Genomic DNA, 24,633 nt, shown 5'->3' on the forward strand with positions numbered 1-24,633 from the left:
CGGGAGGAGCCAGCGCCGGGCCCCGGGGCTGTGCCGCCGGCTCGGCGGGGCCGGCCGTGAGCGGGCGGCGGGTGCCGCCACCGCCATGAAGAGCCCCCGGGAGGCCGGGGAGCCGCCGCCAGGTTAGTGCGGCTCGCCCAGCCCGGTGCTTGGCGCTGCGGCGGGGCCTCCGCGGGCGGGGGGGCGGCGGGGTCCGCCCGCGGAACGGGTCTAGGAGTGGTCACGGCGGACGGCTCCTGAGGGCCCCGCCGGAGCCCCCGGCCGCCTCTCCGTCCTCCCGAGCCGCCGTGCTGCGGGTTTCGCCCGCAGCAGCGATGTGGAATTGCCGGCTCCGTCGTTAAGGTCGTGGCGGCGGGGATCTGGCAAACCGCAGCGGGGTTCGCAGGGTGATTTACAGGCATGGGCTGGTATCTCGTCTTGGGACAGCCGACAGCCATCCCTGAAGAGCTCTGGGTGTGTTGGGAAACAGGTGATTGGAAACTGAACGGTCAAGAAAACTTGTTAGTGCTCTCTGAAGCTTTCACGTAGAAAATATGTACCCCTTGGTTAACGTGGGACTTGCTAGAGGCCCTGGCTGTTAACAAAAAGGGGACTGATTCATAACATGCCAAGAAAAAATGATGATAAAACATTTAAGAAGTCCTGGTTTGAGGACAAGTGGGAATTGATTTTCTTTGGGTTTTGTTTTTTTTTTTTTTTGTTATGATACTTGAGATCACCTTAAGCTAGATGAATTAAAAAGACTGAATATATCAACTGGTATGCCACTAGTCATGATTAAACAGGGGCACAACTAGGAAAAATATAAATAGTATTACATCAAAACTTGACAAGTCCACATGATGTCAAATGCATTTTTATTTCCATCATAAAATGTAGATGACCTTGTTAAAAAAACTGCTCTAAGGTCCTTTCTAGATCAAAGGTTACTGAGAAAAGCCCTTTGTGATTAACTCACTTTGGTCAGTGCTGAAGTAGCAATGACAGGCACAGCTCTTCAAGTCCTGCCGGTGGTGAGGGTGTTCCTGAAACTGAAACCACCACATTGCCAACTCCATAAAAATAAAAACTAAGGCAGAGGATGGAGCTTGTATTTTGGGACATTTTGGTAGATATTATTAATTTCCCCTCTCTACTGAGGTTTTGATGGAATTAATACAAAAGGGCAACTGGTGCCACTTGTGAGTTTTAACTTGTGAGTTTTGTTAAAATTCTGTAAATTACCATCCCTGAGAAAAAAAGACATCTATAGAAAAGGCTTAAATCTGTGGGACTTCTAAGAGATTCCAGCCCAGAGGTCTTGGTATGTTTTCTCCCAGTTTGGTTTAACTCCTCTTGTGGCACAGAAGTATATTCAGACACAAGAGAAAGGATGAATACCTGTGTCTTACCTGCTGTTATCCAGGAGATACAGTTTCAGCTGAGGGTTGGTGGGTATGTCATCCCACCAAAAAAAAAAAGAAACTTCCAAGGGAAAAGGGGGTGGAAATGCAGTGATCTAGGTATGGAACAATAAAGGGGTACAAGATTAAACCAAATACTTACCTATACAGAAATACTAAAAGTATGTTCCCCTAAGAAAGAAAAAAAATCTACCTACCAATCAGACAAAAACATGTTCCTAAGTTTCTGTGGCTGTAGTACTGAGGACAGGCTGACTTTTAGTGGCATGGCAAAACATTCCTATATGGATTGACATCGTTCGTGTTCTACTCACACAGTTGACTGCATCCAGCTGAAAGTGCCAGTGATTCAGCAGCTGTACCACTGGGACTGCGGGCTGGCCTGCTCCAGGATGGTGCTTCAGTAAGTGGCTCTCTTAGTGTGGGAAATCCCATTCCATGGGGAGGGATAGCAGAAAGCAAATCCCAGGGAGAAGAGGTGTGTTGAAGCAGCCATGAGTTCAGTCTTAGGGAGAGCAGCAGTTTTTGAGATACCCTTGGACAGTGACTGCTGATTGGGCCTGACCCAGCTCTCTGGCAGGAGCAAGGGAAAGTAAACTGAACTTCAGACCTTTTTGAACAATTGACTGATTAGACAGATGCAGAATACCAAATCAGCTCTACGACACGCATAAGCTCATAGAAAGTGTTGCCTCTTTCCTGTTGTTACAATTCAGAACTGATAGTTAGCTGTGACTCACCTGATTCCTTTCTGTGTTTTCAAATGATGGGTAGGTGTATCCCAGTTTATGAGTGTGTGCTGTACGTGTACTACCTCTGTCCTGCTAAGCCCCCAGCTGGTGGGATGAATGTTTGTGTTCCAGGAGTAGTTTCAGCTTCAAAACTGTGTTGCCCTTTGGGGTGTTTTTTTGTTTTATTTTTAGTTTTACTTTTTTCTGAACTAGTAGCTGTCCTGCTGAACTCCTCTTTCCTTCCACAGAGGAACATGAGCTTAGGTGCAGGAGAAATACCTATTTAGATGTCCACTTAGTAGATATGAAGCAGAAGATTTTCATTTCTCTCCATCCCTTCTGCCAAGACGTTAGTCCGTGTGCTGGTAATTTCCCATCTTGACTACTGTTAACCTATATTCCCTTTACCTCTTTGCCAATCCAGTCTGCCCAAAACTCAGCTTCCAAGATTAATCTTCTCACCCTGCTGATCTGACGTTGTTTGCCCTGCATTCTCAATTCCGGTCTCTTTTTATTTTTTATCATTTACTTCCATTTGTTTTCTTACTTTCAGAACTCCCTGTAACTGCCTCGCCCTGCCCCTTTGCAGCCTGTCCCAAGCTTCCTCCTGACTTCATCTCCCCTTTTCTTCCTTTTGTGTCATCAGTGCCTAAGACAAGTGTCCTCTAAATATTTACTGAATTCCTTTACGGCTCCTCCTTTTGAAATCCATCTATTGCGTGAAGGAAGTATTAGTCTTTTAACTCTTCTTTCTGTGTTGGCTCTAATACACTTGTACATTTACACTGTAAATCCTTCAGGACAGAGTTCTATACCAGCTTGCCTCTGGTACAGCACCTGTACACTTCTAACACTCTGAAACAGTCAAGGCACCACACATTTCCAATTTTAAAAAGTCAGCAATAAATCCAGTTAAATATTCCCTATTCCCTTCCCTTAAATTTCTGTCTCTTTTGTGGGTTGGTTTGGTGGTTTGGTTTTTTTTTTTTGTTATTTCTTAGCCAAGCCCATTCCTTCAGTTTTTATGTGCTGTGATGTAGAGGCTTGGGCTACAGCACACATTTTACTTCTCCTAAGATCTGTGCTTCCCTTCCCCTGCCTTTCCTAATACCATAGGTACCTGAATCATTTGGACAATGATGAGTTTCAGAAAGCCATCCAGGAACTCCAGTTAACAAAGAGTATCTGGACGATTGACCTGGCCTACCTAATGCGGCACTTCGGAGTTAAGCATAAATTTTGCACCCAGACACTCGGAGTGGACAAGGGCTACAAAAATCAGGTTAGTATTCTCATCTGTAGGGGAAGAGCAGGCAGCTTTAAAAGCCCCAAGTATCATGCTATAAAAGCTCTGCTGTGCTACTGACAAGTCAACCACGGTTAATTTGACCTACTGCCAAAGGTGGCACAAATCTGTTCCAAAGGCAGTATGATCCCACGTATTGATTCCATCTTTTGAATTTTTAAAAAGTTTGCATGTAGTGTTCATAAAAGGTTCCAACCTATTTGACAGCCTTGGAGACTGAAGCCCTGTATTTATCTACAGAACAGGTACAGCCTGGGCAGCAGCAGTGTTTAGCTTCCACACTTTCCCCATCACCGTGCCTCAGCCTTGACCTGGAAGATCCACCTCTAGAGGTGAGAGGGGAACTCAGCCTCCCATCCACTAAGAGCTTGGCCTCTCCAGGACTGCGAACAAAGGGCCAAGGAGGGCCTGTAGCAGCAGTGGCTTTAATACAAGCTCCTGCCCAGTTTCCCCTGGGAAACAAGACAGGCTTCTCTCATGTAGGCAGCTGAACAGCCACTGGATAGAAACTGCAACAATAACTGACCAGGAGCGAATTTATTTTGTAATTCAGAGCAGAAGTCCTTGTCCTGCTTCCAGTGAGCTAAGGGAGAGACCTTCTATCCCATAGCCAGATCTCCAACTTATGCAGGCCCTTTGTAGCAGACTCTTAAGTGGTGGATTACCCAAGGTAAACACCATTCCAGTTCAGAATTTCTGTTATTTCCACAGTCATTTTACAGGAAGCACTTTGACACAGAAGAGAATCGAGTGAATCAGCTCTTTGCACAAGCCAAAGACTGCAAGGTGCTGGTGGAGAAATGGTAAGCTTATAGTTTTCTTTCTCTTTGGAGATTCTGTGGGCCCCTGCTTTTCTTGGAGGCACCAAGCTAAACTGCTGAAAGAGACTGAAATCAAGCCCTAAGCCTTTTTTTGCAAATTAGTGTCCTTCTACTATGTCTGTCTCAAAAAACCCCATGCACACCAAGAGCTAATAATGAAGCTTGAAGAAAAATTAGCCATGATGTAAAATAAGTGATATGAAAATGCTGACAGGAGCTGACTGTTTATGTTTTGAATTTGGTTATCCATTACACTTAGGCAGTAGGGAGTGCCTACAGCACTCTAACTGGCCATTGCTGGAATTAAGGAGAATTCTGTGTGGGTACAGAACTCGTTGTTCCCAGAGCTATGCAAACATTATGGATCTCTGTTCCTACACAAACATGCAAAGTACAAGTTAGCATAGGAGCTTTTGCCAAGGGGACCATGAAAGAAGGAATTCCATGAAAGAACTGCAAACCCAGAAGAAATGGAAAAACTGCAGAATTGTTTCACAACCAGCAGTGAAATTCTATTGGGAAAGGACTAAGTATCCAACTTGAGCTGCGTCCCTTTTTACAGGGAAGCTGGATTTGGATGCCTGTTGTCGAAGTGGGGTAAATGATTAGGGGTAAGCAAAGAAGACAGGATATGGGGCAGCCGCAACAGCATTTGAATGCTGGAGGGTAACTTACATTTAGCAGAATCAAGTGCCCTTTCTAACACGCGTGGAGTCACCATCACTCCAACTACAGCTGTGACAGGACAGAATGGACACTCAGTTCCTCTTGCTTTTGCAAGATTGTGGCCTTGATTAAGGCAGGGACAGAGGGCCTATCTACCTGTGCAGTACCGAGGCTGGGGCATCAGAGTGGGGAAGTGACACTGGAAAAGATGAAATAAAAAGCACATAAGTACAATCAGGTGGTGCACACAGCACAGACATCTGGAACAGATCCAAGTGATGAAATTCTCATGTATACAGAACATACCATCTGCCTCAGTGAAGGACAGCATTTAACAGATGAGGTTATAGGTTATGTTTGGTGGATACTTACTCTCTGTAGGAGGTACTGTAGAAATAAAGCCTCAAGAGTATCAGGTGATTCAAAACTGCAGCTTGGGAGAAACACAGTCCTTTGTGACACAGGCAAATTTGGGCACATCTTAATTTGGTTAGTGGTTACACAATATTTAACCACTCAGTCAATAAAGATTTGGTGTTTCAGAGATAAGTTTTTCTAACCACAAGAGAGAACACTTCACTTAAAATTTTCCTACAGCAGAAATGCCTCAAGTTACTGAGTTGCCAGTTCCTTTATTCTCTTCTCTGGGGCATCTGATGTGAATGTCATCTCAGAATGTGTTACTGCAGAATCCAGAGCCGTTGTTCTGCACTTCAGTAGCAGCAATGAAATGAAAAGGCCTTGAATGCTGCAGGTTCTGTCAGGCTTTGTCCATAGCGAAGCCTTCAGGGTTTAACAGCAAAGACCTGTACCTGTGATACAGAAGTAGCTGTGCCAGCTGCACTGTCCACCACCACGCACTTCCTTTAGGCCAGCCTCTTTCAATAAGTGTGTCTGTTTTTTTCCTTGCAGCACAGTAACCGTTCAAGACATCCAAAACCACCTGTCCCAGGGTCACGTAGCCATCGTCCTTGTGAACGCAGTCCTGCTACTGTGTGATCTTTGCTCAAGTCCTGTCAAATACTGCTGCTTCCTTCCCATTGGACAGAAGTGCTTCTGCAGGAGCCCTGACTACCAGGGCCATTTCATAGTGTTATGTGGCTACAACAAAGCCTCAGGGAGTATTTACTACAATAACCCTGCCTATGCTGACCGTAAGTAGCCTGTCCCTTTTGGATGGATTCTCAGCCAGTGCACTACTAACAAGTCTAACACAGAGCCACAGCTGGACCTCCCCTCACAGTGTGCAGGCATTTCAAGCATTGTTACCCAATTTGTCAGAAGGGGTTTTGCCACATTAATTACATCAGTGCCGCATTTTGTGGTGTGATTTAGTTGAAGCATTCATATAGGCATTCTAGCAAATGGCTTGTTTGGCTTTCAGATGGGTTAGTGAGAGATGCTGAACTGTGTGTGCAGAATGTAACAGAAGGGCCAACTGAGTACCTATTTGCAGCATTACTTCAGCGAGCTCTTTAAGGTGAAAAAATCTACCCAATAAAGCTGTAACCTAAGCTGCTGGGTCTAGTCTATATACTAGTTTTGTTTGTGGAGGCTGTTACATCCAGTGTAAGAACCTTTCAATAGCAAATCCTTCTGAATTTTTCATAACATTTTGTTCCTCCTTACCAGGAACATGCTGCACCAGCATCAGTAACTTCGAGGAAGCCAGGACAAGTTATGGCACTGATGAAGATATTCTGTTCATCTACACAGACAGCTGACATCCACAGAGGACACTCCTGCCCCTTCCTGCACAGCCTGCATGGCAGCTGGCTGCTTGTCTCAGGACTCCCCTGCACACACCTCACTCCTGAACTGCAGTGGGACCTTCAACAAGGGAGGCTTTATAGACATTGACAGGACCTATATTGCAATGCTGTCTTTACCTTTTTTTTTTTTTTTCTGATGATGTATCTGATTTTGCAATGTCTGTCTCCGGTTGGTTTGTTTCTGGTTTTATTTTTTTTTCCTAATTTTCAACATTGCACATTTGACAGCAGTTCTAAACTACAGGCACAGAGCCTGTTCACTTTCAGCTTATTTTAAAATTAAACACATAAGAAAAAAGCACCACATTTATGAACTTTAACACTTGATAATATTTACATAGGTTTAGGTAAACAAAGAAAAAAAAATAAAAAATACCTGCTTCTCTCTCTGTCAAAGCATCAAGGGCTGCTCTTCATCCAAAATCTATGGATTTGAAGTTCAGCAGAGTATTATAAAAGGAAAAAAATATTAACTTAAACCACTTTTAAATAACAAAAAAATGCCTTATTGGCTCATCAGTATTGCCTGCAATGTAGGAAACTTCCCATGTACCAAATTAACAGAGATTTAGCGTTTATGCACTGCAATACTGGAATTACTCCCTTGCACTACAAAATCCATCTCTTGGCTAAATCCTCTTGGATGAGTGCTCAGAGCTCCATATTGCTCCAAAAGTTTAAGTGGAAAAATTTTATTTGCACTTGAAAGTCTTTATTGCTCTTTGGAAAAAGCTCTGAATGTTATGCCACCCACATGTGCCAGTTTCTGCAGAATCCATTCTAAATATGAACTTTAAACTTATTAAGCAAATGCAGAAAATTATCATCCAAACTAATGGTATATATTTTGTGTGTAAAGTGTAAATATATGACAGCATCTACTACATTATAGCTAAAATGCTGAATCTTAATTTGAGCCAAATTTTGCTGTTGGTATTAGTCAGTGACCTTCTAAGAAGAGCTAAAATCAATTAAGAAAAGAGGAAATACAAGCATCTCTGCTACAAGTAAGAAGGCAGGAACTTAGATTTTTCTAGCTCTTATACTACAGCTGTATTTGGATTAAGTTTTTGCTGTATTGAGACATTAAGTGAAAGTGGTAGCAGCCCATTCATAGCCCTTTCCTCTGCTACACAAGGAGCACTCTAAAGTGTAAGAAAAAGCCACTTATTTTCAGCTTCATCCATCATAATTTCCTGTAAGTCTCAATCTTCAGTCCTGGCTATATGAAAGTGAGTAGGAAAATCAGCACTGATATAAAACTAGGAAAATTTGCACTTAGGACAGAGATCCCACACCTCTGGCATAGTTTTAGGAAAAGAACTGTTCAAGTTCTGGAACCGTGTGGAATAACAGTAAAAGGATATTGTTATTTACTGGTAGATATAATAAATAGGAATCTACTTTCAGCATAGAAAGTTTTTTTACCAAGATAAACATTTTCTTTCATCAGTTGTTGACTAACTGGAAAGTATCTATACAGTGTTCACTAAGTACTTAGTAGAATCAAGAGTGCTCCTTTGTACAAAGGCAAAAAATGGTAACAGACATCTAAAATGCAGCAACCCTTAAAAAATTCCAAACAAAAGTACATGACAGGAAATTTTGCATGTCAAATTTTGCTTATCGTTGGTGAAGTTTAAATACATTCTGGCACTGACAGCTGCAAAATGAGTAAGAGGTAGGATGTGATTTGTGTAGAACCGGTACATCAGTGCCAGCAGCAGAATCCCTCCAGAAGAAAGGTACAAAACCTATTGTAAATAATGCCTTTCAACTCCTCCAAAGTAAGTAACCAGAAGACTCCTGATCTGAGAATTTTTATGTCCAGGGCAAAAATCATGATGTTTGATTTAGAGAGATTGTATTAGCTCTGTTAATAACTAACAGGTATGTAAGCTGCAGGCTGTTAAGAGTACTTCCTTAACCCATGCATTTTCAGGTAGGTAGTTAATTCAATACCATTAAACTGCCAGAGGATTTATCTTAGAGAAGGCCTGATTAGTTAAATCAGTTCTCACAAAAGGCTTGTAATTGACAGTTAGCATCTTACTGTTTCTGTTACCAAAAGTGAATCCTGAGCTTATAGAAAACATGAGCTTAAGGGCAAGCTAAGTGTCCTGAAGTGCACAGATGAGTGTAACAATATTGACTAGTAAGTGTTTGGTACCCAGGGTTTAAATGCTTCAACAAAAGTGAAAGATAAACAAAGCTGTCTAAGCTAGTGCAGACAAAAGGACAGGTCCACTGTTACAACAGGATCGTGTACAGCTACAGATGAAAACACAAGGAAGAAGTAAAAGCCAAGCGAAAAGTGTATATGACACAAGTTCAGCTGAAAAAGCAGCTCACTGCACAAGCATTCAGAACATCTGCATTTTCTGAAACTTGGTTTCCCATTACAAGACTGTCTATCAAAACACTCATTCTGAAAATGTTCAGTTGCTTTGTTTCTGTCAGGATGTCAATAGCAAAGGAAGGGGATTTTACATGCAGGGATTTTATACATAAATATATTTTTATTTGTAATTAAGCCATTCTCAATAAAGGTTAAACTCACAGATAACCCTGTAACATAATGTAGCAAGTGTATTTATTAACAACTTATTAGGAAAAATGTTTTTGAAAATCTGAAATTGTAAATTGGATAAGAACAAGACTTCAAATATTTATTACAGCTATAAATTCAGTTGCTGGGCTGTATTCAGTCTGCATTGCCTGAACAAAAATTTCAGATTTCATTGCAAAATTTCAGAATACAGTACTACCTAAGAATAGCAAATGTATCATTAGGACCTTTATTCCACAGCTGGTTTGTGTACTCTGCAACCACCACATATCCTACTGGAGTGCAGCCCCAGGGAAGGAGTTTTCCTTACCCATCGTGAGCTTTCTGTTCACAGTGAAAAGCATCCAACTGCCCCAGCCTTGCCTATGCATTGCCAGGGTCTCTATTTCTGCTTCCCTTCAGGGCACTGAGCTTCAGAAGGTACCAAAGCATCTCTCTGAGCACAACTTCTGCACCTTGAAGGGGCCCATCAAAGACACTGATCCAGCTGTGGTTGTGTAAAAGGCAACAGAACCAAAGCGGTCTTGCTTTACAGCACCCACAGATCTTCAAATAATGGGGGTGTCTGGGACATTACTCAGCTATAACAGAACTGCACCAAGTAGTTCATAAGCAGAAAAAGCAAACAAAACCCAGATGAAAACAATTTCTGCCTCCTTTCTCCCTAAATTATGCATTTGGGCAGAGGGTAAAAACTGGAAAGTGGAAATAAATAGATGTACAATGCAAAGCTTACATAAAAAGTTTCATATCCTCTGAACTCATCCTCTCTATCAACTACATCACAGTACACTGTATGTGTTTCTACACTAGAAAAACACTGGATGTATTTCTAGCAAGGAACAAAACTTCAGACATTAGTGTAAGTAACAACACTCAAGAAGCCATTTTCAATTATTTTACGTAACACAGTTTTGAATCCTATTAATTAAAGCTGGTTACATGAAATTAAACTGACAACATGTTTTAAAACAACAACTTGTGATTCACAGTAAAGCTATTATCCCACAGTAACTTCGAATTTGTCTTGTAACATCTGAGTGTAATGAGATGTTCTCTCTTATTCTTTGATGATATTGGGTATAAAGTAAGGCTGGATTGCTTCAGCAAGCTTTTCTGCATACATTTCATATCTACCAGTCATCTGTAAAAGAAAAATCAAAGCTTCAGTTCTTTCAGTGAGCTACAAAAGTACTTCAGTAGAAAATACTTATTATCCACTGGTTGGTTTTTTCTATGACCATATATGATTTAATTGTCCCAAACATCAAAACCATAATTCACGCAAAATTCAAGATCTCCAGTGCCTTAGCACAAACTGTTTTTTATAAAAGAACTCATATTATGTTGCCTAGGACTGTATTTCTACCCAAAAAAGAAGTCTATTTCCACCCTAAAAAGTCAAACTTCTAAATTAACATCTTCCTGTCTTGGAGCTCTCCTTCAGTGACAATCATGTCTGCTGACTTACTACTTATGGCTAGTCTGGTTATTCTGGATTGCTGAAAGTTGGATGTGAAAGGTGGACTTGCTTTCTTATGCATCAACAATTTTTTAAGTTACGTCAATGAAGGCAAAGGAGTGTCTCCATAATTAGGGCTTCATGTCATGTCCTTGACAACCAAGGAACCCTGCTGCCAGCAGTAAGTTTGCATATATGCCACTGACAGTGTTTGGGTTCCTCTTACTTCACCCTTTAATAATACAAAATATCAATGGTTTGGGCAACAGAGACATGCTGGAAGTGCTGCAATACAGCACCTGATGTAGTGCTGTCATCTTCTTCTGAAGTGCACAGCCCACAGCATTGGCTCTGGAGGGGCAAATTACATCTTTATTTAATTTGTTTAACCCCTTTGCTACTCTAAGTTTAGCAAAGACATTCTACTGAATGTGCCTTTCAGGCACCACTGGGTGCAAACTGCAGATACCAGAGCAGGTTAAATAGGTTCCTACTCGCTGTTAAGGGTTCTTTTTCTGCAGTGGGTAACCGGAGACCGCTCTTCCTCATTCCCCTCAGCAAGAACTACCTCTGTCTTGGCCACAACTGAGAGGAAAAGGAAACAGCTCTCCCCTGTCACATAAACAAAACCTCAGCTGTGCCTTATGTGTTAAAACACAACAATAGCACTCCACACCATCAACATAAAATTAAGGTGCTGACAGCACAAGACTTGAAGACAACAAAAAATATACAATTCTACACAAAACAGCCAAAGGGCAGTGTTTTGCTTTTACTGTTTATTTTTCCTAATCAATACAATTGCTTTCGTTCAGATACCCCTACTAAGCTGTTATAAGCATTGCTCCATGTGCTTCCTGACACACCAAGCCTCTACTCTGCAGTAAAGGCCTCAGACTTTGATGGCAAAGGAAAACTAAATGCCTGCCTGACTTAATTCTATTACGGCAACAACCACATGCCTAACACAGGCATCTGTAAAATAACAAATGCAATTCTGTTCCAGAAGATGAACTGAAATCAGTTGGTTTTTGCCCCTATATATGGATTAGCAATATTAGCAAAGAAATTAAGCTCTAGATAAGAAAATGTTATTTTTTAATTAGAAAGCTTATTTCAAGTCCACAGAGACTTTTCATTTTTACGTTAAACTAAAACAAAACATGTTGAATATTGCACCATATTGTAATACTCAACAGGCAAATAAACCAGCTCTATAAAATAAATATCTGCTTGCAGTAGCATGATGTTCAAAAATTGACACTCCTTGCAAATGATTACTTATTTTAAATACTAGGTGATCACTGAAGAACCTGCATATATTGTATAGTTGCTAGCCAGGAGTTCTGGTCTACTTTGTTACAATTCAAATGATGCTGATCTTAAGACTGGATGGGAAAAAAGTTCTAGTCTCTAGCAGTACTGAGGACTAGAACAAAAGATCTGTCTCCACAGAAGCAAGAAGATGTTTTCTTCATCAACAAAACCTATTTCCAAAGTTGCCACTTCTTTTGTTTTTTTGTTCCAACAGGATCTTTGTGTGGTCTGTTGTAAACTTGATCAGATTTAAAAAGGAACTACAGTGTCATTTGTTTAAAAAAAAAAAAATCTGGTCACTCCACTAAATCAGCACATAATATGGCACCCCCACATAGCTTCTACTGGCACAACTGAAGGGTTAGCAAGCTGCTGTGCTGAGGCAGGCATTTCTTCAACCAGCACTGCTGCTGGACATATTAAATCCAATTATGCCCTCTGGAAAGATGAACCAAATTAGCTTTACCTCAGAATACAAAAAAAAAATAGTAATAAATAAGGTTTGTTAAAGCCATGTGGAGTGGCTTGCAGCCATCTTAATCTGATTTAGATAAATTCAAAAGTGTGTTGAGATGCTTCAGAAATGAATATACACAGTACACAGTTCTTTCTCTGTAGTTTCAACAAATCCACAAATTCAGGAAGTTAACATTGCAGAAAGTTTGCCTTCAGAAAGTTCTCTGAAGCTTGTGGGTTTGAGTTTTCACTAAATTTCACCAAAACCGACAATTAAGGCCTTTATGAATATATAATAGTATCATATTAGATGAGATCCAATGCCTGGCTCAGCTCAGCAACAAATACCTATGTTCACTGCATAAGGAAAGCATAAACTCTTCCCCAGCAATCTTCAGAGCTCCTGGCAGTCCACATTAAGGTCCTGAGGCTAAGGTTTTCATTTGAAAGCTACTGGCCTAGTTTCCCTGCATTTATCTACTCCTTTTCCAAATCTCTTTATGCTTTTGGCCTCCATAACATCCTGTTAAATTAGTTCAACAATTTAAGCTCTGAACCGTTAAAAAGAAAAAAGAAAGGCTGCCTTTTAACTATTGTAATATCATAGAATCATTATCAAAGCTTGTTTGTTCTAATATCATATTTTATTTATAATCAGGCTTACCTTAAAATTCCACTTGTCACCAACTTGCCTGCAGAGGTTTAGATCCATCTCTACCACCAGGAGCCCATCTTGAGTGCGAGAGAGTCCTGGGGTCCTGCTGCCATCTGGCGCAGCTACGTAACTCGAGCCATAGAAATGCCCCAACTCATGGTGTGCTTAAAGAGATTTTTAAAAAGCATGTATTGCCATCTGCAAATGGGTATCTAATTTAACATGCAGTGTCCCACAAAACCTGACTTCATTTCTTGGGAACTCACTGTCCTTTAGGCAAGACAATCATCATCAAGAGGTCGCAGCATGACCCTAAAATAACTGCAGTTTTGGCCAGTAATTACTTTCATGCACAGTACACCATCAAATTATCTGGAAAATCTCACTGCATTGCCTTTCAAATAATGCATCATTATGCTTTCTCATTATTAAGTCTCTGGACTTAAGGCTTTGCTTTCATTGTTTTTTACTTAGCATTTGAATGAATTCTAATTGTCAAATCATACATTTTCAAAACAGCTGACAGAGATGCATCCATTCAATTTTCAATGAAAGGTCAGAGGTGAAAACACTGGGATTTGAGGCACAGAAAAGATGTTATGTCTTATTGCACAACTCTTGAGTTGTGCCAAAAATCAATCACATCTGTTGTACTACTAAGCAATGGATACCACTGACCTTTTTCATGCAGCTGCTAAGAACTGGCTAAAAAAAGGCTCAGGCCCACTCTGGATGGAGCCACAGGCAGCCATGGTTCTCACAGCACAAATTATAGTGTTTCAACATATAAGTACATACAAGGAAATCTCATACTCCTCACTAATCATTCTCTTTAACTTCCAGCAAATCTGGGAACTGGTACTGAATGTGATATCTGAACATACCTTTTCCACCATCTCCAGAAGTAAAGGCGTTTTTGTAGTATTCCTGTGAAATAAGAGGAATCCATAGGTGGCAGTATAATTCCATTTAATTCAAGAAATCCTTGCTAGTCTATCATATTTTGGAAGTTTATATAAATCTACAAAGATTTTTTTTCTGGCACACGATCAGCACTGTCTAAAGGGAGCCATAAGAGAGGCCTAGTTTCTCTGAGGGATAGGATAGAACACAAGGTCTTTTTGTACCACTGACTGTTGTTCATACACTTTGGGGAACATGCCTCATATCCATTTCGCAAGTTTGAAGAGGCAAAAGAGGTGATATTTAACCAAACATATCTTTTTAGATCACAAAAAAAGGCAAACATATTCACATATCATCAAGGACAAGTCTGGATTTTTGCAGGGAATCTAATTTAAAAAACACACACATAGGGTATTTGGACTAACCTGAAGATAAGAATGACCTATTGCATGTACTTATAATTTTCATTATAGAATTTTACAGTCCAGAAAGAGGTAGTATCTGTACAACAGCCACCAGTTGTTTACCACTGACTCGAGGGTATATGAAATTTTCAGTCATTTTGGCTAAAAGAATACTGATTTCACCAGAGAAACTGGGAGAGTTAGCAAAAGGGTGGGTGCCTACAACAAAGATTCAATTCAAGAACAGGAAGCAGCTGTAACCAAAAAGTGGGCTGCCAGCAACAAAGGCAGCTCTCAATCTCTTCATCACTGTCCATCTTCAAATCACATCATAAACCCTAGTACAGTAGTTACACAGCAGAGGAATCCATGAATTCCAGTGCTATCAGTCCCTTGCCTTGAATGAGCTCATGCTCCAACACCTGAATTATGGAATGAGATGAAACAACAAAGATACAAACCGTTCCCACTCTGTTGATGGGACACGTGAAGCAGTGATTGGCTATGGCAGCATTTCTGGCTTCAATTGGCCACAGTGCCTCGCTGCAACACACAAAGAGGCAGCAGGTATTCATTACTTGTACACTTCAGTCCTAAATCTAGATTCTCACTGTCTCACACTGCACATTTTCTGTCAAAGAAGCCAAAGTTAGCTTTTAGGAAATCAAGTCAGTAGGGTGCAGTTAATGTTAATCTGCAGAAGATTAATCTCAAGGGACAATTTACACTGGTCCAGTCTGGTTCAAGAGGCCTGATAATCATAAACAACAGTTTAAAAAAAATGTTTCTGAGAAAAGGGTATCTCAGCTTGGTTCTGTAAACTGCAGTTTGATCCCACACTCCTAGGTGGACAATGCAAGCTGCTAAGATAAGCCTGAACATGACTACTACCTATTATATAGCAAAAATATTACATAAAAAATGTAAATAAACTCTCAGTTTTCATTAACCAGCTGGATGCTGGTTAATGCTGTCTTAAAGACAGGAAACCTGCTGATGTACAATAAAGTTCTGAAAGAGAATCGGTTACTGGGAGCAGACCAGGAGCCCAAAATTCCAGGTGGATGAGAATGCAGGCTCCTTTGTGAAGACAAAACAAGGAGACTACACTTCCAAGACCTCAGCAAGGTGCCCTTTAGGCCCCAGCGAGGGGCTCAGAGGTTCAGTTAACCCAGAAATGGAGCAATGGCACAGATCAGTTTGTATTTTACCTGAGTGTCCCAATAGTGGCTGAAGGGTTAAAGATGATCTCTGCTCCATTAATGCTATACATGAGCCAGTTCAGAGGGTGGTGGCGCCCATAGCAGATATTCACAGCAATTGTCCCAAACTGTGTCTGAAACACTGGGTGTCCTGTATTTCCTTCCATATAGTAAGTAGACTACAAACAAACAAAACAAAACAAATAAAAAACACCAAAAAAACCTAAAAAATACCCTCAAAAAACCAACCAAACAAAAAAAACCCACAAAGGCAGACTTCTTAAAAAAGTGCAAAAAAGTACATCTAACTAAAAAAGCTTTTTAATCTGTAAATGGAAGGCTGAGGATAATAGGATGAATAAGATTTACAAAAGCACTAGGCAGCAGAAAAGATGAATACAGAAATGCCAAAGCAGCAGTAGTGCGTATTCACTGAAATTACACTTATACCTGCTTTCAAGCAAAGCAACTTTTTTATGCAGCAGGCAGTGCACTTCCAAAATGTGCTGCTTTCTGAAAGTACTATCACCAGGTTCAGACAGAGACAAAGACAGTGATAAAGACCCACAGATAAGAACAAGACAGAAAATGCCATACAACATTCCTTATACAATGTTGTGGATACCAAAGGAGTACAGAAGTTGCAGTGGCCAGGCTGACCCCTGACAGTATCCTTTGGTGCCAACCTGAGACAGAAGAGCAAGGGACACAATCCATCATCCTGACCCCGTGAGACATAGCTCTTATCAGACAAGGAAGGTGTGTTGTAAAGCAAACCCCTCCTTATTGAAATTATCTGTTCCTTGTAACCACCACCGCCATTGGTCCTGAAGGAAATAGAAACACCTGAGGCCTAAAGCAAGCAGTTACAGCTGGGGAGCAAACCTGGGCCTCGTGTAACTGTGGGCCAATGGCACGACAGATGGAGGAGGGTCACCTTCTGAAACCAAGGTCTAGAGGTTCAGTATGTTCAGTAAAAGTAACATCTCATGTTTCTTACTTATTATCAGGTCTCATGAAATTGCACAGTCCTTTGGGCACTGATTTGATCTCCTTTCATGTCTGTAGACAGCAGACCACATGGTGAGTGCTCACACAATCATTTTTCAAAACAATTCTGCTGAATGAATATACTTCCATTTTTTCTCCTATTCTCAGTTTCTTTTCTTACAATAGGAGAAGAAAAACAAGAATGCTGTTGCTTCAGGGAATTCATCAGTTCCTATTTCTTTATTTCTCACCAGAGGTCACAGTCATCTCCACAGCAATAAACTGTGATGTCTCAAGAAGGATTGATTTTTATCTATATGGCCTCCCACACATGGCTGAATAGGCCACAGACCAATCTCTTTGCCCTTTCCATTTAGTTCTTACTGATTCAACTGGCATGATTTTAACAAGGCTCCTTTTCCATCTGCCCTACAAAGACAACCCACAAGAAATAATTTCAAATTCAATATTTCTTTGAGGTTTAACTTTGTTGATAAAGAAAACATTAAAGTAACACAGATGAATATGATCCTTTCCTGTAGCCTGGGTGGTTTCTGAAGTTGCTTTATCAGAATTGTTCAGCTCAGAAGAGTGAACTTAATGCTTTGCTAACAAAGCCAGCTGAAGACAGTGTTGTCTTGGGTAAACACTACTTGATTCTGTAACAAAGTAGATACAAGAAGAAATGCCAGATCATTACAGTATATCTGGAAGCTATAAACAGATTGTTTTGTAGTAATTATGGCATTTAGGATTCTAAGAACTAACTTCTTTTAGCAAAACTCTTAATGAAACTCTATTTATACTTCACATGAAAAAGTAAAAATATTTTCTTTTTTTAGGTGTCTCTCATTACAGTTTCATAGCTGGAAACAATGAGTTTCTTGGAATCTGTTGATTCTCCACTAAACACTGTCTGGAAAACTGAAAGACATCATATTTTATCACAAGCAACAGGAATTTATTTTTGTTGGATTACATAAGGAACAAATTAAAAAATGTGGAAAATAACCAATGGATTTGTTAGTTACTACTTTGCTAACTAAAGGGCAGACCTGATAAAATAATACAAAATATCAAAATAATTGTAAAAAATACAAGTTAACACTGGTGACTGACAGACTGCCTGAAATTCATTGTCTAGAACTCTATTAACAGCCTCCTCTGGAGAAACTCAAACCAGCCTGATCAGGTCTGCAAAAGCAACTGCAGGTACATAGCAGCCTCCAGTGCTTAGAACAAATGCTTCTGTTAATTACTCACTCTAGCTGACAAGGTGAGATTTAGTTAGGTAAGACAATGTATTTTTAGACTTCGGTTAATTTTTAATCCTCATCTTTCTGCTTGTGATAATTCTATGGATGGATAAACACATTTCAGATCTACCAGTTTTCCTCTGATGTTGCCTTCACTGCCAGTTCAGTTTCTGAAGCTGATTCTGGAGGATGGCCCAAAACCTGCTGGGGGCTTCAGTTGCAATAATGTGATTAGTAGACAGAAGATGCCATAAACCAGCTATTCAGTCAGAGGCATAATGAATTAAGGGATTCTGCTTGAATAAACACAAGCAAAAGAACTGTCATTTCCAAGACAACCTCACAGAGAAATAGAGAAAGACTGTAAGTAATGTTCATGCTTGAACCATGAAACAATTGCCCTGCAAATTAAAGTTAAGTTCAACATGCACACATGACAAAACTACCCAAGCCAATCATGCACAACAAACACAACACAGCTGTAACTTAAAAGAATTCTTTTAAAGGATACTTGATACTTTTGAAGTTTCCACTAGGCCAAGGAAGAGTACCTAACAAGATTCAATGTTATTCTTCGTTTAACACTCATCACTCTCACAAAAATTATTCCTTCTTGATAAATTAACTTACTATCATTTCATCTGAGAAAAACTGATTCAACAGTAAGTGAACCACATTTTCTAGAAACACACTGCATTTCCTGCCACTGTGACTCTGACACAACCCATGTTGGCACAAACCAAGCTGCAAGGTAAGACTAACTTAATTATTACAATACTGCATCTTACCTCATTGAAATCTCCAACCCTTGGAATGTGATTTTTCCTACTTTTGCCAAGGAGAGCTCCAGAATTAGAAATGACCACTGCAGTATTCCACAGAATTCCACCATGCAGTTCATCTCGCTCCAGGATTGGAGATACCACAACCATATTGTATTTCTTTGCAAGCTGTACAAATGAACACAATTCCCCTATTATACACCAACCTGCAGTACCCCAGAATGACAGACACCACAGCTAGCTGAAAACAGTTAACTGAAACAGCATTACATGTTAACTACAAATACTGAATAACACAGGTACAAGTGAGAAATATAGCAAAATTCTGCCTGCCAGTTTACTGGTACATTGCCTTTTCCTTCACATCACTTCCCTTTCTTTTATTTCTCCAAACTTCCAGTGTCATTAATTCCATAGTGAGAAGCAACATGTACTTGCCCTAGATCAGACTAAAGATATTATGCTGGATACAAAATTTTTAATAGCTCAGTCACAGCTGGGCAAATTTTACACCAAAACAAGTCCAATTTTCTTATTTAAAAAAAAGTTGTCAGAAAATAAAACTCTGTCACTAAACTTCTAATCAACAGTCTCTGGAGAAACAAGAGCCTGACAATAACAAATCTCCTTGGGTCCAAAAAAGTTCCCTACATTTGTGTCATTCCAGAGGGAAATGCAAATAGTTGTGTGACAGTGTTCCCTGTTCAGAAAAGGCTATTATTCTCCTCACACCTTTGTACAAGGATTGTTTAATGCTCAACTGTTCTAGGCAAGAAACACCTTTTAAAAAGAAAATAAAATTATCTGTACAAAGAAAAATTCCTCCCTTGTAAAATTCAGGAATAGTTAAATGGGCAGTTTCATAGGATTTTCATGGCAAAAGGTAGTCTTTAAATGCAGAGTGGTTTAAACTATAAATATTGAGTAGAATTGTTCTTGTCCATTTCTATTTCAATTCACTATCATAATATTTGTCAAGCGTGTTGAAAATTTATTTTTTATTACTTCAGTTTTCTCAGTGATACCAGAATGGTACACAAAGAAGAAATCCCTCATTATCAGTGGCAGTTATGGGCTGGGGCTGGATGTGGGTTGGTTTTTTTTTTTGCTTGCTTGCTTGGCTTTTTACCTCTTGACAGAACTTTGTTGTTGGCCCATCCTCTGCTGACTCAGCAAATTCAGTCCAAGGAAGTTTCTCTCTTGTACAAAAAGCAAAGGGCATGGCTGGAAAACACCAAAGCAAGGCAAAATGTACAAGAATGTTCATGCCACTCAAGAAAATACAAGCTATTTGCATGAATACTGATAAAAAATTAAAATAAAAAAAATCAAACAAGTAAGAATGATTCAACTGTTTTTCTTGTTTAAAGGCAAAAGCCATTTAAAAATATTTTCAGCAAGGGCAAGGAGTTTTGATCTCACATAGAGCAAACCAGAAGAGAATGGATGCACTTAGTGAAGTCTCAGCAGGGATAAAAAGACAAAATACACCCCAGTCACTACTGTTCACTATGAATAACTTGTTTTCACAAACATTTAATGGGCCTTCGTTTTGGGTTTTGCTTCTATTAAGCCTCAAACACCCCATATTAATTAAAAATAGATTTTTAAATTATAATACCTGTCTAGAAAAAAATGCCAAAGTTTTAAGAGAAAAAAAAATGAGGAAAGGATCATAAAGGATGCCATGAAGGAGCTCCAAATATCATATGGCAGTCTTCAACGTAACAGACCCCAACTCTTCCATACAGTTCTGCTACCTCAGACTCTTTGGTTTGTCCTTTAGGAAGTAAATCACTACGGTCAATTGCTGTTATCTTGGAAGATTTCTACTGTTCACTTACAAGACATACTTGTAGTACAGGACACCTGTTAAAACAGAAGGCACTTGACATCTGACAGCCTACAAGGAATCACAGAAAATACTCACTCCAAGCCTCCTGGAAACACACAATGTTGACCCCACACATTGCAGCCACTCCCACCATCTCCTCGATGCGTCTGTGCAGAGCAGCCACCTGATTGTGAGAAATGTCACACTATAAAAACAGCTGCATGTTCATCTTTGTATTAACTGCCTGGTTTTACAACCTTTGTTCACATTGAATTTATCTTGTTCTATACTCAGTGCCATTGCTTTCAAGGGGAGTAACTCAAGCTATCATTCCTGAACACTGATAATAGAGTCAGATATAGATTTTTAAAAGCATTTAGATGCTGAAAATAGAGAAAGCATTCCAATGGGATTCTAATTCCATGGTTGCAACATTTATATAGATGGCAACTCACTGTTGCCTGACTTGCAAAAAGCCAAAAATCTTAATAGAATCAACAAAAACTGTAATTTTGCTGCTCATTGTAAACAACCTACAGGACGATGTTAAGCCCTCTGTCCTAAGAGCTAAGTAATTATTACCAAGAAAAATCATCAAAGCATTTATTAATTAGTTTTCTAGAGTATTCTACTTAAAGATAAGCATAGGTGTAGCACTTTACATTGCTACCTTCAGGTGTCAAAAAAATAAAGACAAGACTGCACTGACCTATGAACTCAACAACTGTATGTTGATTTACAGAAATAGTTAACTAGTTATTTATAAGGTAAAATCATTAATACAGCTGGTATTTTATTCAACAGCTGCTATAAAGAATCCACAAACTTGATCCGTTTATTGAATTAATGACTTGCATCCATGATAGATAATCTTTCCAAAACAAACTACCTCAGAAATATTCTGTCCTGTCACTGTACAGAACTACTACTCCAGGAGATTTTATAAATGCAGTGTTTTCTTTCACTTTTTTAAAGCTACTCTTAGGAGGCTATTTCTATACATATATGTCACATCATGCTTTTGGGTCCAAAAGATGGCTGCAGAATCATTAAGGTTGGAAAAGACCTCTAAGATCATCAACCAAGTCCAACCATTAACCCAGCACTGCCAAGCCACCACTAAACCATGTTATCTTGTAATAAGATTTCACTCACTGCTGTACAAAGAATAATGAACACAGCTTTATTAATCTGTTTCCTCTAATGGATTTTCCTATAACAGAACATTTCTCAATTAAAACTAGAACTGCACCTGTGGTTTCCACTGGTTGCCATCCCTTTTGATTTTGTGTAAATGCTTTTATGTTTCATCTTAGAGGCAAAAGATTTTCATGTACAAAATGAGCTGCTAAATATTTAGCTTTGGAAAAACTGTGAGCAATTTGGGCATGCTAGGTAAACACAAGAGATGTTTCTGAGAAACGATAAAACCAAATGTGCCATTCAAATTTCTTACAGGATGCTCTATTGCAGTTCTGATGGGTCCTGTACTGCCAATCATTAGACATTTCAGGATACAGTTCCTAAAATCAACACCCGAACTGTGTTATGTCTCAATCCAGCAGAAGAGGAGTTATGAACAGCCCCAGTCCCAGTTTGTATACCTGGACTGCCACTGCTGTGTCTGTGGGAAGAGGGAGTTTATTCTGTATCAGTCCCACTCGAACAATTCGTGGCCTTCTCAATTGCTCTGGAGCAGCTTCAAATCCATAGCCCTGTAGTTCAAAATCTCTTTCCTGAGCTGCTGACAATGCAGCAGTTGGCAAATCAAGTTTTCTGGATTAAACAGGAAACAAAGATATTTCAATATGAGATGTTCTCCTTTTCTGCTCTGAATAAAGTGGGCCAAGGGGATCACAACTCCGTCTAACCCTGCAGAGACACTCAAGCTCTCATGCCCCAACATTCATCCATCAGCCAAGGGACAGGCAGTGACCAGCTCATGTGCCAGTCTCACTGCTGACCTCCATGTCAGCAATCTCCCTCTGTCCTCCTCCGTCATTTCCAGACGCTAACACCTTGCTGCAGAAATCAAGGCGCACATACGCACAAACTTCCACCTGCCATACCTGGATTATAAACACTTTCCCTCCAATGTATTTCCCTCAAGTTTTAACCCTACTTTTTCAGCTCCATCACCCCGATGCCTCGACTATTCCCGTCAGGTCTTCCATCCCTGTCCACCTTCTCACACTGCCCTGCTCCCCACACCTGAATCACCTCCAAAATGCCCCTGTCACCTCACTGCAGCACCAAAAGCCCTACTCTTCCTTCTTCCCCTCAGCCCAGCACTGTGTCTTGCACACCCGCCCTCACACTGACTCCTTCCCCTCACTCCCGGGCTGGGCATCCCCGCGGAGCCCGGGGAGAGGAGGGACGGAAACCCGCAAAGCGGGGGGCGAGCCCGTCCTGGTGGCGCACCTGGCGTCGCCCCCATAGAGGATCCGCTTCACCTCGGCGAGTTCCTCGGGCGGGATGTGCCGCTCCAGGCACGACTCCAGGGACTGCAGGGCTCCCGCCATGGCGGAGGATGGGCGCGCGCAGCCCCTCAGGCGCTCGGTGGCCCCGTGGACTTTGTCCCGGGCGGCCCCGTCGGCCACGCCCCGCTCCCCTCACGGGTTTTGGCGGGACGGTCCCGTCGGGTGCCGGCGGTGCCCTCAGGGGCAGAGCTGCGCCATTCCCGGACTCTCGGCGCTCCTGGAGCGAGTGCGGCCACAAACGGGAAGGGAGCGCCCAGGATTCGTAAATGCTCGTGGTCGAAAGGAACCACAAAAGTCGGAGAGTCCGCAAAAAGTCACTTGGCGTGGAAATCGATTATGTTGGTCCCTGACCTTCTATATGAGCACAGAATAGAAAGAAAGAGAGAAAACGGGGGAAGAGAGAGAAAGGAGGGGGAAGAAAAAAAAAAAAAAAGAAGAGAGAAGGAGAAGAGAGAAAGAAAAAGAAGGAAGGAAAGAAAAGGGAAAAGGAAGGGAAAAAGACAGATCACCAGCCCTGGATTCAGCATCGGTCCAGCCAATGGAATGTCCAGGGTCCTGGGGATGTGGCCATTCCTGATTATTTGTCACGTCTGGACCAACTCTTGTGCTTCAGACAACTCATCTAAAAGCAGAACATCTTTAGGAGCTTTTTCTAATGATACCTTTCCAACAAAAAGGCTTGGAAATAGGTCATAAAATGGCAGTGGTTCTCATGGATATGTGAGTGTCCATTTAAGTTGCAGTAAAACTCAGAACAGGAGCCAGTAATAAATAACTTTGACTTTAACATGGATTTTGAGGCCCATTATAATTGGAAATCCATCCCAAAACCAGAGTTAATGTCACACAAAGGATTGAACCTATTAAGACCTTGATCTGGGACAAAATAAAAGTGATCAAATAAGGGATGCACTTCTACAATTTCCTTCTGCAGGTACCAGGCAGACACCCTGTTTAAACCAGTTATTTCCACTGAACCACTGGCTGTGCCTTCTGCTTCAAAACACACAGAAGTTCACAACATAGCAACTGGGTTTCTCATTGGAGTAGAACACGAAGTCCAGGGACGACTACACATCTCTAAATATATCCCACCAAGCTTAAGCACTGCTTTATGTATCTGCTTAAGGATGTAACAACTTTCAGCACTTAGCATTTGCAGTTGTTAGGTATTTTGAGTTAAATATTAAGCCTTTTAGACTAAAGAAAAAAAGAATGCCAGGGAGAGAGTGTCTAATATTTAACTTTGGGCAGAAGATGTCCAGGGGTAGTCTGGTTTCATCAAGGCATTTGGAGATTCGTGATTCTTTCTCTCTAATTCACCCTTTTTAACTGAAAAAGTTTCAGTGAAATTACTTTTCTTTCCCAAACATATTTCTGAAGGGCAATTATAAGCAGTTGACTGATATATACATCAGATTTTTCATCTGATGAACCTAATTTGCTTTAATGGCCAATTTTAAAGGTACCTATCAGTAACATTTTGCTCTGTTCATGCCTGGCAGATCTTTAAACATTGCAGGGAGGGAGATCAGTGCAAAAATCAGCTGACAATACACGGGGGAAATCAGGAGGCCAAGTAAGTTCATTTCCATATCGGCATACTCAGGATGTCAACAGA

At 40.7% G+C, this 24,633-nt stretch overlaps 2 protein-coding genes across 4 annotated transcripts; one reads left to right on the top strand and one right to left on the bottom strand.

Annotated features, from left to right (window-relative positions):
* Positions 1-2: 2 nt before the first annotated feature.
* Positions 3-10,234, top strand: GUCD1 (guanylyl cyclase domain containing 1). Of its 3 annotated transcripts, none has more exons than XM_069031080.1 (6): positions 3-122; positions 1,722-1,806; positions 3,251-3,416; positions 4,152-4,243; positions 5,840-6,081; positions 6,560-10,234. In XM_069031080.1, exons 1-6 carry the CDS (start codon positions 86-88, stop codon positions 6,649-6,651), a joined length of 714 nt encoding a protein of 237 aa, XP_068887181.1. In that variant the 5' UTR covers positions 3-85; the 3' UTR covers positions 6,652-10,234. The 3 variants fall into 3 exon arrangements, with proteins under 3 accessions (XP_068887181.1, XP_068887180.1, XP_068887182.1); XM_069031079.1 differs by lacking the exon at positions 3-122 and adding an exon at positions 137-469; XM_069031081.1 differs by lacking the exon at positions 3-122 and adding an exon at positions 435-453.
* Positions 10,153-23,118, bottom strand: UPB1 (beta-ureidopropionase 1). Its single transcript, XM_069031078.1, has 10 exons — positions 22,954-23,118; positions 22,137-22,308; positions 20,629-20,716; positions 19,828-19,922; positions 18,705-18,866; positions 15,680-15,849; positions 14,930-15,011; positions 14,043-14,085; positions 13,168-13,322; positions 10,153-10,412 (listed from the first exon to the last, which is right to left on the bottom strand). Exons 1-10 carry the CDS (start codon positions 23,052-23,054, stop codon positions 10,329-10,331), a joined length of 1,152 nt encoding a protein of 383 aa, XP_068887179.1. The 5' UTR covers positions 23,055-23,118; the 3' UTR covers positions 10,153-10,328.
* Positions 23,119-24,633: the final 1,515 nt, after the last annotated feature.

The sequence above is a fragment of the Aphelocoma coerulescens genome, chromosome 15 (genome assembly GCF_041296385.1).
Source record: "Aphelocoma coerulescens isolate FSJ_1873_10779 chromosome 15, UR_Acoe_1.0, whole genome shotgun sequence".
In the NCBI taxonomy this organism is placed as follows: domain Eukaryota; kingdom Metazoa; phylum Chordata; class Aves; order Passeriformes; family Corvidae; genus Aphelocoma; species Aphelocoma coerulescens.

Coding starts and splice junctions, on each gene's coding strand:
- GUCD1 (XM_069031079.1), top strand. CDS start 400: ATGGGCTGGTATCTCGTCTTGGGACAGCCGACAGCCATCCCTGAAGAG. Junction 1,807..3,250: donor TGCTCCAGGATGGTGCTTCA/GTAAGTGGCTCT, acceptor CTAATACCATAG/GTACCTGAATCATTTGGACA. Junction 3,417..4,151: donor ACAAGGGCTACAAAAATCAG/GTTAGTATTCTC, acceptor TTATTTCCACAG/TCATTTTACAGGAAGCACTT.
- UPB1 (XM_069031078.1), bottom strand. CDS start 23,054: ATGGCGGGAGCCCTGCAGTCCCTGGAGTCGTGCCTGGAGCGGCACATC. Junction 20,717..22,136: donor ACACAGCAGTGGCAGTCCAG/GTATACAAACTG, acceptor TCTCACAATCAG/GTGGCTGCTCTGCACAGACG. Junction 14,086..14,929: donor CCATCAACAGAGTGGGAACG/GTTTGTATCTTT, acceptor CTTATTTCACAG/GAATACTACAAAAACGCCTT.